Source organism: Lichtheimia ornata (assembly GCF_029851405.1).
Source record: "Lichtheimia ornata isolate CBS 291.66 chromosome Unknown scaffold00028, whole genome shotgun sequence".
Taxonomy (NCBI): domain Eukaryota; kingdom Fungi; phylum Mucoromycota; class Mucoromycetes; order Mucorales; family Lichtheimiaceae; genus Lichtheimia; species Lichtheimia ornata.
Window position 1 is genome coordinate 279,425 of NW_026695348.1, and position 16,051 is coordinate 295,475.

The window sequence follows — 16,051 nt, forward strand, 5'->3', positions numbered from 1 at the left end:
GGGGCGGTGGCATGGATGCCATGGCAACACCACGGTAGTAAGTAGGCTATTCTCCGCATGACACAGAATAGGAAAACAAATAGGGTCAACCTACCACGCAAATTTTCGCAGCCTATCCTTTCCCACCTTTTGTTACTCTCTCTCACCTAATGCATCGTGCCACACGATTTTTGCACCAATCGGCTAGACGTGCCTATACAACCGAATCGACCGACAATGCGGCCAAGAAGCTTGCTGAGCAGGCTTTAGCAGCCAAGACAGGTGGTGGAAGAAGCAAGGCCACTTTGCCCAAAGGCGACAAGAAACCCGCTAAAGCCGCTGGTGAGAAGAAGGATCAATGGAAGAACTATGCTCTTGGTGCTGGTGCTGTCACTGGTCTTTCGCTTGGAAGTCTCTTTTATTATGGTAATGCTCGCTTCGTAAGCGCAACGAAACAACCAGATCACTAAAGTAGTGTCGATCGCTTTATAGGTCGCCCGTTCGAGGATGGTCGAGAAGACAAGGTATATAACAAAAACACATAGGATATGGGTGAGTCGATCTCAAGTTAACATGTCGTCATTGTAGTATGCGAATGAGAATCCTTTGACAGCAGCTTATCATCGTTGTTTCGATCGTTATACTGAATTCCAACAAGTATGTGTGTGTGTGCGTCATATCGCGTGTTCCATGTATACTAATTGAATATGGTGGATAGAAAATGCACGAACCCATGTGGGAAAACTTGCTTCCTGATCCACTTCCTGAACCATACAACCGCCCTTACACTTTGGTGATCAATTTGGATGATACCTTGGTGCATTCGACTTGGGATGTAAGTAGTGAATGGATCAATCCTATCACGTGATGTTATTGACCTTTTGGAATATATAGAGCAAGCATGGCTGGCGACATGCTAAGCGACCTGGTGTCGATTATTTCCTTGCTTACTTGTCGCAATTCTTTGAGATTGTCATCTTTACTTCTCAGACCTCCTTTGTAAGTTGGCATGTGTAGCTATGGGTATGGAAATACAGGTAGCTCATAAGATACATACGTATATAGAACGCACAACCCATTCTCGACTCGCTTGATCCCTATCAATATGCCATGTACAGATTGTATCGTGAAGCCACTCGTTACGTGGACGGCAAATATGTGAAGGATTTGAGCCATTTGAACCGTGATTTGAGCAAGGTGATCATTATGGATTCCAACCCTGATTCATTCTCGTTGCAACCTGAGAACGGTATCAAGTTGCGTCCTTTCAAGGGTGATGCCAAGGATATGGGCTTGCTCGAGTACATTCCTTTCTTGGAAGCCATCACTTACTTCGCTCCTCCTGACGTACGACCTATCATTAAGCGATTCGAAGGTGAAGACGTGCCTGCCAAGTGGGCCAAGATGGAACAGGAAATGAATGAGCAACATCGATTGCAGTGGGAAGCTGAGCAAAAGACAAAGCCAAAGATGCGTAATCTTGGATCACTTCTTGGTAGCGGTGGTGCTCAACCTGGTCAACAAGGTGATCAGCAAGGTCCTCCTCCTACAGGTCTTCAAATGGCTAGACAACAATTCCGTCAAATCTTCTCTCAGGAACACGCTCAAGTGCGACAACAACAGGATGAAATGATGAAGAAGGAAATTGAAGCTCAAAAGGCCAAGATGAAGGAAATGAAGATGACCGTATGGGATCTCATGACTCAGGCTACAAGTGTAAGTAACGGACATGAGGATATCGGATCTTAGTATTGACACACACACGCGCTTATTAGGGTCAACCTTTGATGCCACCACCTGACAACCAAGATCCCTCTCAACAACCACAACAACCCCAGCAATAAATTACGTACCCACTTTTCTTCGAAACAACTTGTATACACACACACGCACGCACGCACACGTACACACTCCCATCCACCCACCCACACAATATAGACTAATCATGGAAAACAATAAGATTGGTTTCTTTTGTATGCAAAAATATCATTTAAGGAATGGAGAGAAATCATACGCTATATACAAGGATGAGGTTGATTTTACTATTGTTGTTGTTGTTGTGGGTTGTTGTTTTTCTTTTGCTTCTTGTTTTTCTTCTTTTTGCGCTGTGATTCCCTAAGGACAATGGGTTCTCCCTCCGATGATGGTTCATTGCGTTTCTTGGTGTTACGTTCTTCAGAAGGTACATAGAGCATTTCTTCTTCTTGCTTTACTTCGGCGGCGACAGGTGTGCTAGATGTTGAAGCAATGGGTGTGCTGGTGGTGGGCTTTTCCTCAACAGGTTCTTGCTTGACAGCAGCAGGAGTAGGGGTAGCAACCTTGACCTTGAGACCTTCAAATGGCAACGTCAACTTGAGTGTGGATCGGATACGTTCAGCAATAGCTCTATCCTTCTCATCTTCATCAATGTCATTGATACTCGCTACACCAAACAAGGTCGATGTGGGCTTGGACAATTGACTTGCTTGTTGCAAACGTGCTTCTTGCACTTTGACAACATCAAACACGGATGGATCAAGATTGCGTTCCAATGGCTTTTGGCTCTTTTTGTTGACAGATTTTGAAGAGCTGGTAGGTGTAGTAGCGGTGGCGGCGTCCGAGATCGCTTGTGCTGTTGTTGCTGAGGGTGAAGAGGACGCTGTTGTTGAGTTGCCGAAAAGCACATCCATTTTAGCACGTTGGACCAAGAGACCAATGGCTTGTGCATTCATGCGGACAAGAGGTGGGCATGGATTACAGCAACCAATGACGCTTGCAGATTCTGTAGGCATACGTTCAACCAGGGCGAATAACATGTGATTGGGAAGGACATAGTTGGTCGATTCATCTTCTTGACGTGCTGTCACATCTCGCCATTGATGGATGGCCTTGTACACTGCCAATTGTTGCTCCGTCATGGGATGCTTCCACTTGATCAACAATCCTTTCCATCCCATAGGTCCGCTACCCGTCTCAGCATCATAAACAATCTTCTCGTATCGGGTGGCTGCCAATGCATTCGACCGTTGTAATGCCGCTCGTAACAAGTTAAAGTTGGCAACGGATCGTCCAATCAGCTCATTGCGAACACAGTCGTAAATATATAGCAAATAATGTGTATCGGATCGTGCATACTTTAGCATCTCCTCTGGCAATGGTCTATGTATGTATGTATGATTAGTACAATGTTCATAGTACACAATAAAATCTTTCTCCTTCCATACCTTATTCTCCAATCAGCCAACTGATATTTCTTGTCAGCATCCACCGAACAATACTTTTTCAATAAGAAAGCAAGGCTGTGTTGGGGAAACTCGAGCAACTTGGTGGCAAAATAGGTATCAAACATGTTGACAATGTAAAGACCAAAATCACGTTGAAGCCAATTGATATCACTTTCAGCACCGTGAAGAACCTACAAACGTGAGGATGATTAGGATCTTCGTTTGTTTCTCGACATGGTCTCATCACTCGAATCCCCTTACCTTGACAATGTTGGGATTTGCAAAGTATTCATTCAATTGCCATAGTCTGTCACGCAACACCAGGGTATCCACAATGTAATCTTGGTCACGTATACTGATCTGCATCAAACATGTGAAGCCCTGGTAACTTCGGTAATTGTGATGTTCCAAATCGATAGCGATTTCTCGAGCGGTAGCAAGATCCTTCATCATGTTTTCCAATTGCTCATCATTGTCCACCCAAATAGCTGATGTTGTGTCGAAAGGCTCGTACATGATGGGTTCCTTGTCCTCAAACATAAACTCGGGATATTCAAGATGCTCAATCTCGTATTCGTAAGGATGTGGTAAAGAGCGTGGTGTTTCATCCGACATCATCTCTGGAGTAACGCCATAATCGAGAGGAACCTTTGCATGGGGCTTCACTTTGATCTTGCGTATAAAAGGCGTCTTGTTGGAATTATCCACACGATCTTTGAATTGAAGTTGTGGACGTGCGATATTGTTGGCATGCAATAGCTTGTATTCAAGCTTGTTCTTGGTCGACACTTGGGTAACTTCGGGTGCATCTTGCTTGTGTTCATTCTCCACTTTACGTGTTCGACCACGCATTTCATCGAGATACATATCCTATAGACACATAGGTCAATAAGGATCATCATACACATACACATACACACCAAATACACATACCGCTTTCTCCAAGAGACCATCCACCACATCAATGACATTATTGAAACGGAACGTAGCATCATCCACATCATCCACAGCCATGAACTCGGCACCAGTATCACCACTGCAATGCTGCACCACGTTATTGGCCACCGTCAACAAGCGAGATCCACAGGTATCCAAATCCTTTGCAAACTGGCGATCAAGCGATCGATAGAAACCGAGATCGTCCGAAGGTAATGCGTTGGCTGCATTCGTAGCTGCCACCAATGACTTGAAGAGCGATTCCTGATATTCCTTGAACTGATCCTTGGGATCTGGAACCGATGTTGATGCCATTGCAATAAATAGTGTCGGTAAAGGAGAGGAAGAGTGTGCAAGTGACGGATCCGCAACTTAAAATTTCTCTCTCCACCTGCGGCCAACTTGGGCCCTGTGATTTTGCCCTTTGTCCATCCACACCCAATCCATTGTATTTGCATCCAACTAAATCAGTCATTGCCCTTATATGGAGGCGAAATGTTCATTGGTGACCAGCTTTAATAAGCAAAAGAGTAACTTATTATGCATTGTAAAGGTCTTTATGTTTCGAGGCATAGATAGTGGTTGGGTGAATAGATAATAGAAACAAGGACGAAGCGTAGTCTAAACAATTTAGGATAGGAAGCACACGCATCAAAACGAGATGGGGATTAGCCAACATAGATGATGATGATGATGATGGGATGACAAAAAGTATAAAGATGGCGAGAAAGAGGGAAGGAATTATTTCGTTTGGGTAACGGTTTGAAGAGCAGTGAAGATGGTTTGACGATCTTTGTTATTATCAGCACACAACTGATAGGAGCCATCCTTTTGCGTATCAAGCACAAACGCATTGGGCAAGAATGTCTCACGTTCCTGATCAATTCCACTCAAACGGGTTACACTCTTGAGATCAATCACAGTGACAGGTGTTTGTGCCTTGAAACCAACAACAACAACATAAACAGGTATAAGTCCTTGTTTCCTTTTTGTACAACGCATTACTACTTACAAGTTCATCGCGGTACAAGACCAAACTTTTGCCACGGATTTCAAGGTATCGACGTCGCCAAAACTATCCCATAAAAGTACGTAAGATGATGGAGTCATTGTAGCAAAGGGGTTGTACTTACTGGGCTAGTGCTTGGTTGAATAGAAGCATATCCTACAAGCAATACCTAAGAGTAGTAGATTCAATAAGCCGTTCCCTTAGTAAAATCGTACACACACACACATACATCCTTGTTTTTCTCAGCCTCCTGCATTCGACGTTGCATTGCTTGTTGCTCCTCACGTTGACGCTTTTCAGCTTCGGCCTTCTTTTTCTTTTCCTCTTCTTGAGCCTTGAGGGCTTGTTGACGCTTCAATTCTTCTTGTTCACGTTGTTTCTTTGCTCGAGCTTCTTGCTCAGCACGGGCTTGAGCCTCTTGTTCAGCACGTTTTGTACGTTCCTCTTCCTCCACACGAGCACGTTCACGTGCTGCTGCAATGGCTGCTTGTTTCTTTTCATCTTCCTGTTGTTGACGTGATGCATCCACCACTTGTGATGATGTCTTGTTTTCTTCCTGCTGTTGTTGTTGATATTGTTCGGATGATGATGTTGGAGCAGTAGGTGTCACAGGAGACGTTGGGAATTCATCACTTGCTTCCACAAAAGAATCGGGTTCATCCGTCATTGTAGATTCACGTTGAGGGTTAGGCTGAGGAGAAGGTGGAATGGATTGTTGGGTTGATTGACGTTTGTTGCTCGACATGGATGATCTTTTACGTTCAGACATGGATGATGGGCGTGATCGATTGGGGACCTGATTCTCACCAATCTTGAGACGTGTGCGGATGTTATTGTCGCTTAAATCATTCATGGAGGATGCGGTGATCTGTGCGTGATGTGATTTCAAAAGACTAGCAACAGCTCGACTGTGTACAAGTGCACGGGCTACAAAAGAGATGGAAAGAAAGAAAGAAAAAAAGATGCGATCATCAGCAAATCGTATTTATGCATGCATGCATCCAATAATGGGTTTTACCTCGACGTACGCCGCTAAATATACACATGTAAAGAAAAAGAAGATCGTATATATATACATATCAATCGCTTGCATATGAAACGACCAAGGCGGTAGTAGTAACAACATTACCTGACTTGTTCTGATACCCAAGTGATAAGAATGAATCGATCTTCCACTCGTACGAAACCATATAATACTTCATCCGAGAGATGGTTGCGGAATTCGCTACATCAATCATTGAGTCAGGTACACACACGCACACATCCCATCATCCTTGCCCACCACGTCATATGTCCTCCATACCTTAAACCACCTTCACCCTTGGAGTACAAGGAAATAACGTCTCGGGTGTCATTGTAACCAAGCAACATCCTTTACAATAGATGATGAGCATTCCCCATGGCCAATAAAGAAACGGTAGCAACCAGTTTACCAGTTGGTGTCTTCATATTGTTCAATCTCGGTGTAAGCTTGTTGAATGCGGGGGTCACTTAGATCAGCCATGGTGATGGGAGAAGAAGGCGTAAAAGAAAAAGTAACGAGCTTCGTGCTTTTAGGTCGCACTAAGCTATTTCCTTGGTGGCATGTCTTGTGCAACAACGCTTATACAGCAACACTTGTACCCATCATCTAAATTCTACTTTGGGTGGTAAAAGATCACATGTTCAAGAATCCAACAAGCTGTACTCAAGGTGTACATCATATTCTCATCACTTGGCAATGATAGACGACATACCTCTTTGTGTTTATCCCATGGGCCGGAATGCATACAACCAACCACCACGTGCAACAAGCGGTGATTTGCCACATCACATTCAACATTTTACTTGCAGCATTAATATCAGGCAGCAGCAAAATGTAAGTACCTGCCAGCCAATGATGTCAACTATAAGAATAACCAACCTTGGATTTGGGCTAGTGTCATATAAAGACTGGTTCTATCCTTGTTATTTATGCCATCAATCAGTAGCCGTGGCCCGATTTCTACTCAAAGCTGGCAGCAATATCAGTACACACAATGCAAGGAGCAACAACATCATTCTATGGCTCAAGATCTTTTATCCTATTATGAAGGTGCAAGCTTGTTTCTTATTGAGAAGGTCGGCTGGATCAAAGAGCACACACACACACACAATTCTTAACTCCCATTCGTAGTAGTCAAGGTTCTATTCTGAAGGTCGCTGGTTCGAGATCCTTGTTGTCAATAGCTTCCCCAATCAAGATTTATAGTTATCCTTGCCATAAAACATGATGAACGAAATAAACGCTTATGATGAACTATGTATTCTTTAGCCACTTTTGGCTTTAACGTTTTACGATAATGCCAAAGACATGCAATGGAATCGTTATGTGGGGTAAGATTCATCATCATGGAACATCCCTATAACAAACAACTCTAGGAATGATCCATCGTTGTAGAGAGATAGGTAGGTATCCATGGCAACAGCATCATATTAGCTCGTCAGTGACAGGTAGCCCGCCACACCGACGTCGGGTGGTTTCAACTCAGCAGCCAAAATGGGCAATGGCAAGGGCACTATTGTATCCCTCCCTCTACATCTGCAATATGGCTACCACTGCTGCCCAGATCTCCAAGAAGAGAAAAGTACGTGCATCATTTCACTCTCTTTTGGCATGGATGGATGTCTTTGATCATCGATAAACACGGATGCCGACTCAAGAGAGACTTTTTTCACTTTGGTTCACATGGCTAACATTGACCTTTTCAACCCTGCCCCATTTTCCACCATTCTACCACCCATTGCAACACTTGGTTATCTTTCAATTAGTTCGTAAGTCAAAGAATCGGATACAAAGGAGGAATGGAAGAAGCATTGTTTATTGAGACACATTCTACATTAGGTCGCCGATGGTGTCTTTTACGCCGAATTGAACGAGTTCCTTACTCGTGAGCTTGCTGAGGATGGTTACGCTGGTGTTGAAGTCCGTGTGACCCCTGCTCGCACTGAGTAAGTAGTATAAAGTGGGTCAAGGAAGAGGAAAGAAGGGATACTGATGGTTGTACAATGATAGAATCATCATCCGTGCCACTCACACTCAAAACGTTCTTGGTGAGAAGGGTCGTCGTATTCGTGAGTTGACCACTCTTGTTCAAAAGCGTTTCCGCTTCGCTGAGAACACTGTTGAATTGTACGCTGAGCGTGTCCAAAACCGTGGTTTGTGTGCTATTGCTCAAGCCGAGTCTGTCAAGTACAAGTTGCTCAATGGTCTTGCTGTTCGTCGTGCTTGCTATGGTGTCGTTCGCTTCGTTATGGAATCCGGTGCTAAGGGTTGTGAGGTTGTCGTCTCTGGTAAGCTTCGTGCTGCTCGTGCCAAGGCTATGAAGTTTGGTGATGGTTTCATGATCCACTCTGGTCAACCCACCCGTGACTTTATCACCACCGCTGTTCGTCACGTCTTGTTGCGTCAAGGTGTTCTTGGTATCAAGGTCAAGATCATGCTCGACAATGATCCCTCTGGTCGTCAAGGTCCTAAGGCTCCCTTGCCCGATATCATCACCATCCTTGAACCCAAGGAGGAGAACGCTATTGAGGAACCCATGGTCCAAGAGTTTGGTCGTCCTGCTGCTGCTGCTGAACCCGCTGCTGTTGAAGCTCAATAAGCTCTTTTCCCTCCCCTTTTCATCGACAAATGTACTTTTTTTTGTGTGTTAATATCAAATAGAAAAAAGGGACAGCTGGTTCTTCTTTGTTGCTTCAATGATGTTTTATGCCAAATGAGAGAGAAACGACCATCCTATTGTTACACGCTCATCACTTTTCACTTGACATGTTGGTATCACACACAGCTTTGATAAAGCAACAACAACAGCAACAAGTAGCCATTTCTTCTTTCTTCTCGTCATTCATCGTCATCCTGATTTCTACTTTATCAACGGCATGATGGTAACAAAAAAGAATGCTTTCTTGATAAGCGAATGATGGATTATGGTTTGTCATATGGCGCATTTCATATCCTCTCGTCACATGTTGACACACGTGTGCTTGAAAATGGGTCACGCATGTACCATCATGGTTTTCTACCCCAAAATGCCCGCCACGCTTCTTTCAGTCGTGTTTGTAAACATCATTTAGCTTAAACGAGTAGCATGAGACGCTCTTTTTTTGGGCTGTCAAACACGACATGATCCTCGTTGTTCGTTCATTTTCAAATCAAGATGCATGTGATATGCCTTGAGGCATGTAATAGTTGAGAGAAAGAATGTGAGGATAGAAAAGTAAGATAGATAGAGAGCACAGAGCAACAAGTTTTTTGGGTCGATAAACATCGGCATGCATGTGTGTTTACGTTGTATACTTCCATTTTCATGCTGTTCCTGTAAACAAGCATAGAGCATAATAAACGTACGTATTACCTATGAATAATAAATGGAGCTATCAAGGAGAATGATGTGTACAACAACCCAACATGGCTTGTTAGCTGCTGCATGGATGGCATGTTGTAGAAGGGAGAGAGATAGATAACTCCGGGACAAGGAGATGTGTGTGTGTATATATGTTGTATGTGCGTGCGTTTATTACATGCAGCCAGTGTAATGTGTTCCCGACCCAACTGGATTTACAGGTACCAGGAGAAGCAACTAGCCAATGAGTCAACGCATGTGAGTCGTTTTTGCGCCGATCAGGTTGTAGCGGCGCGGCAAATTCATGGGACCCGTGATGATGCCAAGTGCTACGCTGCTGACTGACTACTATACTACAACCTGATATATAGCCACTAGCGTATGATCTGGGATATGTCAGGTAATATAAATCACGCATAAGCTTGTTGTTGAGTATTAAAAAAAGAGCATGATGAAAGGAAAAGGTTGCCCGTTTTTATGAGTGATCATTTCTATGCCCGTGCACAAATGGATTCCTGCACCAGCAGGATTATTTACGTGTACCATCCATATTGTAGCCCAGTCTATAGTGTACATGTAGTTGCCCACAATCTATACATGTATTCTTTCTTACTACATGCGCGAGATAGGGTACTTTATGGGTGTGTCCCTTTTTTCTTTTTTTACTCGAAAAGTTGGTACCCAGCCTCATCTATCGGAATGGCTTGTTCATTCCGTGCAACGCACCAGCGGGTCATCTGCCCGTTGCACCTGAGAAAAAATAAAGAGCGATCCGCAAAGGGAGAAAAAGACACATACAAAGAATGAAACAAGATGCATGTGGATAATGATGTGATGGGGGGGGTGGTTGAGGGTTAAAAAGGAGACAAAGAGCAACGCATCGTTAAGCACTCTTTATGAAACGGGTTATCAAAGAGAATAATGAGATTACTATTGTATTGGTTGGACAAGAGCAAAGAGAGCGAGAGAGAGTATGTGTGTGTAAGTGAGGAGTAGTACATTTACCATAGATATTCATGAAATACAAGCACTAGTCTGTTTTAATCGCATGACCTGCTCTTGTTGACCCAAAGTCTTTTACTTTCTTTCTCTTTCACTTTTAATTTATTTTTCATTTCGCTTATCTTTTATTTTACATGTCAAGACTTCCAAGTGCAAGGGGAGGGATTCCAGCACCTCCCCAGCAAAAACGACTCTCTCGACAACCATCACTCGATTTGAGAAGAAGACGACACCACCCTGACGACGCTGCACCTCCAGTTCCTTCCCTAAAGACTTCAAAGTCTACTCGTGCTCCTTCAATGTCGCGTGCTTCCATCTCGTCTTATGAAGAAATTGAATCACCTAGTTCACTTTCTCGCTACTCGCTCTCTTCCATTGGTTCAACTCAAACCGCCATCACTTCACCTCGCTCATCGGTTGCCTCTCCAAGACCCACTTCGGTTAGGAAATCAGTCGCTTCCGTCAATGGTGGTGGCAAACATCATCCAACCAGCAACAACAACAACAACAGCATGGGTGGTTTGGGTGTTGGAGAGCGTGTTGCTGTGGATTCAATGGGGATTGTTGGCACACTTCGCTTTATTGGCACGACACAATTCAAGGAAGGCATGTGGGCTGGTATCCAACTTGATATTGTGGGCACTGGCAAGAATGATGGATCTGTCAATGGGTAAATAGTTCAATCAACTCAACTTGTTTCAGGGGTAACCATGATACTGAACTTTGTATCTTTCCATAGCATCCGATACTTTTCATGTCCTCCACAAACGGGTTTATTTGTGCAAGCATCCAAAGTCACTTCATTGAATGGTGGTGAACGTTCACCCTCTCCTCGTATCTCACCTGGATCACGCGCTGCTCGTTATGTCGGCATGACAGCTTCACAATTGACTCAACAACAACAACAGCAGCAACAACAACAGCAACGTCCACCATCGGTTCAAACAAAACGCTCTTCCACCATGTCAGCTCGTAGCAGTAGCAGTGGCAATGGATTAAGACGCCCTGGATCCATTCAATCACCCACACCCACTCCTACACGTCGTCGTCCTACTGCTGATAGTCTTCCTTCACCAGCCGCTACACCCAACAATGAAGATGAAGATGATGAAGAGGGCTATGTTGGTAGCAGCAGCACTGAAATGATGCTTACTGATACACCAGCACCAACAGCATTGACCATGTCCAAATCAACCGATTCACATACACGACTTGAACGCATGTTGGGTGAAGCTATTTCACAAGCACCTGATCAAGCTGCTATGCGTGTACAACAATTGCAATTGCGTGTAGAGGTGCTTGAAGCTGAAAACAAGTATCTCAAATTGGAGAATGCACAAAACAAGACCGCCGAACAAATCTTGGAGCGTTCAGTGCTTTTGAATGGCAGCGATTCAGATCAACAGCAACAACAACAACATTTTACGCTTGAAGGACACAAGGCGATTGTGGAAGAAATCAAGCAAGAGCATGAACAAGCTGCCAAGGCTTGGGATCAAGAAAAGGGGCAAATCCAATCGACGATCCGCAAGCTTGAAGAGCGTGTCAAGGAACTTGAGACTGAGCAAAGCGAGCTTATCAAGGAACGTGATACGATGCAGACACAGCTTTCTGAAGCACGCAAAGAAAAAGTGCAAATGGAGAACAAAGTGCGTGAGCTTGAAGAAAAGGTGACTTTGGCTGAAGCAGCAGCCGCCTCCAAAGCAGCAGCAGCCGCATCGACGACATCCAACTTTTATTCTCAGGATCCAGAAGAGATGAGACAACGTCAAATGCAAATGGAGATGGAGATGGAAGAAGTGCATGAAAAGATGGGTTCTTTGATGGATGCCATGCGTGCCAAGGATATGTTTTTGGGAAGTTTATCGGAGCAGGTCGAGACCCATCGCAACATGGTCGAAGAACGTGAGCGTGAAATTCGCCGTGTCAAAGCTGATGCCGATCGTCACACACGTGAAAAAGATCGCCTTCGTGATGAAATCAAGGAACTCGAGACCAAATGGATGCAGCATCAGGATTGTGCCACCAAGGAAGAATTCGACAAGGTCAAACGCCAACTCACGCAAGCCAAAGAGAACCTTGCTCATGAATCCAATCTTGTCGCTGATTATCGTGCTCGCATTGAAAGTCTCGAACAATCCGTGGATGAGCTCAAGCGTGCTGGTATGGAGAGTATCGAGTTGTACGAAAGCTCAGTCGAATTGCATCGTGTTGATATGGAAGCCATCAAAGCAAGTCTCGATGATGAACGCCGCAAAGTCATTGCTCTCGAGGAAGAACGTGAAAGTTTGCGTAAAGCAGGCCTTGAAGCCATCGAGACTTATGAAGCAACCATTGAAGAGCTCAAAAAGGAACGTTCAGAGACAAGTGAAAAGAGTGGCCGCACACAACAAGAAATGCAAGCTACCATCGACAAGCTCAAACAAGAGATTGAACAATTGGTCAATGCACGTGATACATCGGATGAAGTGGACAAGATCAAGGCTGTTTGGGAAAGCGAACGCAAGCGTTTGGAAGACAACCTTGAAGCCACATCCCAAAACTTGGCCAAGGAACGTGAAATGTATCAATCTCTCAAGGCTGAATCGGATAAGCTTCGTGAGCAAATCAAGCAAGCCGATAAGCATGACAAGGACAATGACAAGTTGCAAGAACAAGTACAGCGTTTGCAAGCCAATTATGATGAACAGCTCAATGCTCGTGGCAAATACCTTGATGATGTTCGTGCCGCTGTTGAAAGCCAAAAGAAGACCGAAGGTGAATTACGTCGTCTTACTGAAGCCAAGGAAAAGACCGAGCGTGATTTGACTACTGCTCAAGAAAGTTTGGCACGCGCTGAATCTGCTCTTGCTGATGCTCGCAAACATGGTGCTGATCCTGATGCTCTTATCAAGGAACGTGAGCAACATGCAAAAGAGCTCGCTGTTTTACGTCAAGAAATCAAGCGTCTTGAGGCTCAAAACACCATGATCACCAAACAAAAGGAAAGCATTGAGCTCGAAGCCAAGTCCAAGTCCGATAATGGTTTGAAGCAGCAATTTGAAAAGTTGCAAGCTGAGCACCAGCGTCTTTCCAAAGAATACGAGTCCTTGACGGAGAGCCACAAGCAAGCCCAAAATGAATGTCTCAAATTGATGGATGAGGTGGAAAAGTTGCATTCGGAAGGTGATGGATCAGAGACAAGTTTGGAAGGTTGCAATACCGATGAAGAGCGTGTGGCCCGTTTGCAAAGCCAATTGAGTGATACCAAGCGAAAAATGGAGAGCTTGATCGTGAAGCAGTCTGCTGAGATGCGTCAACTCAAGGAAAAGCATGAGGAGGCTGAACGTGCGCATCAACGTCAAGTGACCACTTTGAATCGTGATGTATCTGAACTTGAGAGCCTTGTGGAATCCAAGATATTCAAGGAGTCTGATATGGAGGAAGCGCTTGAAAAGGAAAGAAAACAATCCAAGCGATTGCGTGAGGAATTGAATGAGTTAAAACAGCAACTCAAGGAACAACAACGAGATGAGCGAATGTCTTCCAAGAACAGCAGTACGGCTACAAGCAGTAATGGTGGTGGCCCCTACACGGATGATGCTCTCTTTTGCGAACTATGTGATTCCCCTGGTCATGATCTTATGAGTTGCAAGGTGGTGGTCCCTTCATCCACTGAAAAGAAAGAACAACCTGCACGACCGGTAAGCATCCATCATCATCATGCATCCATAGACTCTATGGCTGACAACAAGCATCATCCGTAGTTCTGCGTCAATTGCGATGAATACGGCTTACATTCAACCGAACAATGCCCCAATCAAAACGAGACCTTTTAAATTTTACTTGCACATTCATTCATTCTTCCCGCCTTGTAAAATGTCATGTTCGATACCAGGAAAAAAAGACCTTCTTTGATCCAGCTTTATCCGTTGACACATATACACACACACCCTCTCTCTTGTATCCAGCCATACCCTTTCCTGATTCCTTTGTGAATATCACTCTCCATCCCCCTGTATAAATAAAACGATCCCCCATCTTCCGTTTATCTTCTTATACTGAAAAAAAAGACTTGTTCATGATCGTGCTCCAAAAGGAATGCTAAGGTAATAATAGTTTATCTCCAAAACAGTGTTGTGCCTCGCAACAAGCATCGAATCAATACAAGAATAACACCCATGGAAAGCAGCATCAGCAAGAAGAGTGTCAACGTAGTGAAGAGTAAGCTTTGGCGAGTGATCTACATACATACATAGCAGCTACGTGGTGAGCAAGCTTTCCATCTTTTTATGCTCCCCTATATGATGTATACGTACATGATATGGATCGTTGTCTATTGGATGGGGTTGTGCAAATATAGCCGTACGATAACCAAGGTAACCAAGAGCCAAGCCGATCAGCAATGCAAGAGTGAGCAGCAGCCATGGCTTTTTGTTTTGAACACTGTACCAGGTCATGGAAAGCATCAATATCCCAAGCATAGGCACAAGCACTAACTCGACAGGGATCACGTTTCGTTCATCATCCAATACCATGGCGGGTATGAGTTGAACAGCATAGCAATGCAAGTAATAAACGTCGAGTTTGATAAACGCCATAAGAGTAATCGATGCAATGGTTTCTTTTATCTTTTGATTCTTTGCGCCACTTGCTGCTGTCGTCGTAGTAAACATGCGACGACGCATCCAGATGCTGCAACCCACGAGCACAAGGTAGAGAAAGGCCACCACTGCAAGTAATGCATGATCGTAATGAGGATGGCTCAAGGATGCTGTTCCACAACCCATTTCCTGCATCATTGTTTCCCATTTTGAGTTTTGAATGATTTGGATTCCCACAAAGATGATGAACAATAGACCTTGATAACAGCAGGTTTTGTGAATGAATCAGTGAATTCACATGATTGTATACGCACTTACCATTGATGAATAGCATCCAAAGATGAATGGTGCTTTGTTGTTGAATCGTATCCAATCCAAACATGAGTTGATAAAAGGTGGCAGCCATGACAAGTCCTCTGTAAACAAGACCCACTTGGGACATTCCAATCACATCAAGTGTCATGGTGCAGTCGTTGCTCATTCCAATCATTGCCTGTTGTATCTCAAGTCCTTCCAGCACGCATACAATGATCACTTGAAGTACCAGGATCGAGATGAAAGCGCCATGCCCGTGGTACTTTATACCATGCTGCTGTTGTTGTTGCTCGTTGTTGTTGTGGTGATCCATAATCGCCACCACCGAATCACTCGTATCGCGTTCACGGCTTGATCTTCTACTGCCACTTGGTGTGTTGTTTGCCGTCTTGTATATCTCATGGGTGTCCTCGGCTTGAGTCATCATGAAGAAAAAAAAGTACCAATGCTGGATGAATTGCACTTTTGAGGGATTACATACATAAAATGCATGAACAGCTAAAAAGGGGAGAGGAATTTCATGTGATTTTGATGAAAGAGAATTTATTCTTGAGCGTGACAACAGCATCCATTGTAATGCAACCGGTATGTGTGGGTGAGTGAGAGTGTGATTGAATGTGCAATATGAGAGAGAGAAAGAAAAGAGAAGGGGTATATATA

At 44.2% G+C, this 16,051-nt stretch overlaps 6 protein-coding genes across 6 annotated transcripts; 3 read left to right on the forward strand and 3 right to left on the reverse strand.

Moving 5' to 3' along the window:
- Window positions 1-149: 149 nt before the first annotated feature.
- On the forward strand, window positions 150-1,823 carry O0I10_006436 (uncharacterized protein; the record flags this gene model as incomplete). Its single annotated transcript, XM_058486464.1, has 7 exons — window positions 150-405; window positions 472-503; window positions 568-636; window positions 698-814; window positions 874-978; window positions 1,045-1,695; window positions 1,755-1,823. The coding sequence occupies 7 exons, from the start codon at window positions 150-152 to the stop codon at window positions 1,821-1,823; spliced, it is 1,299 nt and encodes a 432-aa protein (XP_058342821.1).
- A 198-nt stretch (window positions 1,824-2,021) lies between these two features.
- O0I10_006437 (uncharacterized protein) lies at window positions 2,022-4,433 on the reverse strand (the record flags this gene model as incomplete). Its single annotated transcript, XM_058486465.1, has 4 exons — window positions 2,022-3,117; window positions 3,183-3,373; window positions 3,444-4,052; window positions 4,116-4,433. 4 exons carry the CDS (start codon window positions 4,431-4,433, stop codon window positions 2,022-2,024), a joined length of 2,214 nt encoding a protein of 737 aa, XP_058342822.1.
- A 426-nt stretch (window positions 4,434-4,859) lies between these two features.
- On the reverse strand, window positions 4,860-6,631 carry O0I10_006438 (uncharacterized protein; the record flags this gene model as incomplete). The annotated part of the gene is made up of 8 exons (XM_058486466.1): window positions 4,860-5,057; window positions 5,131-5,193; window positions 5,252-5,296; window positions 5,357-6,054; window positions 6,146-6,159; window positions 6,257-6,352; window positions 6,431-6,499; window positions 6,561-6,631. 8 exons carry the CDS (start codon window positions 6,629-6,631, stop codon window positions 4,860-4,862), a joined length of 1,254 nt encoding a protein of 417 aa, XP_058342823.1.
- Window positions 6,632-7,694: 1,063 nt separating this feature from the next.
- On the forward strand, window positions 7,695-8,750 carry O0I10_006439 (40S ribosomal protein; the record flags this gene model as incomplete). Its single annotated transcript, XM_058486467.1, has 3 exons — window positions 7,695-7,733; window positions 7,991-8,097; window positions 8,162-8,750. 3 exons carry the CDS (start codon window positions 7,695-7,697, stop codon window positions 8,748-8,750), a joined length of 735 nt encoding a protein of 244 aa, XP_058342824.1.
- A 1,877-nt stretch (window positions 8,751-10,627) lies between these two features.
- On the forward strand, window positions 10,628-14,311 carry O0I10_006440 (uncharacterized protein; the record flags this gene model as incomplete). Its single annotated transcript, XM_058486468.1, has 3 exons — window positions 10,628-11,163; window positions 11,233-14,176; window positions 14,240-14,311. The coding sequence occupies 3 exons, from the start codon at window positions 10,628-10,630 to the stop codon at window positions 14,309-14,311; spliced, it is 3,552 nt and encodes a 1,183-aa protein (XP_058342825.1).
- A 281-nt stretch (window positions 14,312-14,592) lies between these two features.
- O0I10_006441 (uncharacterized protein) lies at window positions 14,593-15,815 on the reverse strand (the record flags this gene model as incomplete). Its single annotated transcript, XM_058486469.1, has 3 exons — window positions 14,593-14,715; window positions 14,792-15,333; window positions 15,395-15,815. The coding sequence occupies 3 exons, from the start codon at window positions 15,813-15,815 to the stop codon at window positions 14,593-14,595; spliced, it is 1,086 nt and encodes a 361-aa protein (XP_058342826.1).
- Between the last annotated feature and the right edge of the window lie 236 nt (window positions 15,816-16,051).